This window comes from Wasmannia auropunctata, unplaced genomic scaffold (genome assembly GCF_000956235.1).
Source record: "Wasmannia auropunctata unplaced genomic scaffold, wasmannia.A_1.0 LD336064.1, whole genome shotgun sequence".
NCBI classification, from domain to species: Eukaryota; Metazoa; Arthropoda; class Insecta; order Hymenoptera; family Formicidae; genus Wasmannia; species Wasmannia auropunctata.
Window position 1 is genome coordinate 1,479,298 of NW_012026826.1, and position 2,378 is coordinate 1,481,675.

General features: G+C 23.3%; 1 protein-coding gene across 1 annotated transcript in view; it reads right to left on the reverse strand.

Moving 5' to 3' along the window:
- The window catches only part of LOC105450283 (ATP synthase subunit b, mitochondrial), a 3,131-nt gene extending 885 nt beyond the window's left edge, over window positions 1-2,246 (reverse strand). Inside the window, exons 1-2 of the mRNA XM_011690070.1 lie at window positions 2,081-2,246; window positions 1,227-1,579 (exon numbers count right to left, since the gene is read on the reverse strand). Coding sequence (XP_011688372.1) covers window positions 1,227-1,579; window positions 2,081-2,192 — 465 coding nt within the window. The 5' untranslated portion in view covers window positions 2,193-2,246. The remainder of the gene's footprint in view (window positions 1-1,226; window positions 1,580-2,080) is intronic.
- Window positions 2,247-2,378: the final 132 nt, after the last annotated feature.

Here is a 2,378-nt window from a genome sequence, read left to right on the forward strand (position 1 = left end):
TTTAAGCTGATATTTATATTAAGTATTTTTAAAGAGTTTTGATTATTAATTGTCAAGAGCCATACGTTTTATTTGAAAAATATATTAACTCTATTTTTTTATTTATTCTTATGTAATTTGCTTTTTATTTCTTTAATATTTAACATTATCAGCAATAAATATATGCTTGTTAGAAAATTTTTAAATTTTGAAAAGTGTATCAAAGTGTTGCAAATGTAAAATGTGATAGGTTTTACGAATAGGTATGTACGTGAAATTTTCCATTGAATTTTTCTATCTCTTGGGAAAGAAACTGAAAAAATCCGCTGAAAAATTGAAAAAAAAAAACCGTTTTTCTTTCCAGCCTTTAAAACTATACTTACAATAGGCATCGAAAAATTAAAAAAAAATTTATTTTATTTTTTATTTATTTTATTATTCTATTATTTATATTTATTATATTTCCGGTCTAGTTTTTGGGTGGAAAGTGATCCAAAGGGAGTCAAGATACTTGGATAATTTTCTCTATATGCTGTAGCTATTGTGCACCTTGTGTGGGTCCCTTGTAAAATCATGTAATAAAGTAAATGTTGTAAATGTAAGGAGTTTGAATTACATTGATAATCTTATAAAATTATATTTTCTGCTAATAAGCAAAGTCATGTTATTAAAGTCTTTTTATTATTTATACATTAAAAAGCCTAACAATTATGTTATTAATTAGAAGACATTAGAAACCTAACAATTATTATTACATTAATAAAAAGGCTTTAATAACAAGACTTTACTTATTAACAGAAAATATAAGATTATCAATGTAATTCAACTCCTTACTATTACAACATGATCTTAGATTCAAAAATTTTGTATAGTTTGGATTCAAATCATAGATCGAATTGAATCAAATCTTATCTGATTTAATTTGATTTGATTTGTATTTGAATAGTTTGCACATTTCTAATATATAATATAGATACAACTGTATTCAAGTTAACAATGGTTTTCTTTAATTACTCAATATGTACATATGATATGATATACAATATGTACACTACATTATATGTATTTCATTTACCATATAATTACTCAATATGTACATATGTATAATATATAATATGTACACTACATTATATGTATTTCATTTACCATATATTATATAGTTAATCGCAACTAAATTTATATTATTCATTGATAAATATCTTTTTAATTATTTTATTATTTTATATTTTATGACAAAATAGTTATACCTCTTCGTAGACCTGCACCAAGCGTTCTCTGTAAGTTGCTTCCAGCTGCATCTTAATGTTTTCTTTTTTAATGTCCATTATCATTTTCTGTCCATCCAAGCTTGACTGTACTTTCTTTTCATGCAAAATTAGATCTTCATATTCAGCTATTTCATTGTTCCTAGTATCATCAAGTTCGTTCTGATATTTATCTATTCCTTCATCCAATGTCTTAGCAAGTTTTGGACCAAATAGCTTTACAGTTGCTACACATATTATGAATAGAGATATTCCATTGTAAAATTCGTGTTCCAGGACATAAATTTCTTTGGAAACTAAATAAGTGCCCACACTTATAGCAAATACATATGGTCCTAAAAATAAAATAACAATGATAATAAAAAGATGTTACTTTAAATATTACAAAACAATCTCTGATATAAGAAAAGGTAACGTTTTAGAAAGTTAAAAGTTTAAAATAAGTTCTTTTATACAAGATTTTTTTAGAAACAATTTATTTAAAAAAAATTAGAAACTTAATACTTTTATTTTCTGTTAACTTAGATTATTTTCAAAAATTTTCAAAAATATATTAATATATATCTCATAATATCTTTTTTAAAATATTATTTAGATAACAGAAGATTTCTTTAAAATAAAATTACTAAATTAATTATATGATAAATTAAAGAATTTTATATAAAGCATCATCTATATTTCTTCATTTTTTTTCAATAGAAATCTTAAACTTTTTGTTATTTATATTAAAAAATCATCTATTTTCTAGTTATAAAAACATATTACATAATAAAACATTCAAAATTAATATATAGATTAATCTAGATAGTCAATACTATCCATTGGCGATTACTTACCTGAAGCACCAGTTTTTGAATAGAAAGCTTGAAACCATTCCTCGGGTATAAATCCATGTCTAACTGGAGATGGATCAATTAAACGTTTAGGACGAGTTGATTCTGTTGCCATTAACGAAGCACTTTGTGCTCCACGAACAGCCGTAGACAGCAACTGAGCTATGATAGATAATATTACCATAAAATTATAAGTTTCAATTTGAATTTTTATACTTCTTTGATATACTTACAGTAAAATATTCAATATATTTGATTTTTATATACATATATGTATGGATAAATATATATATATATATAT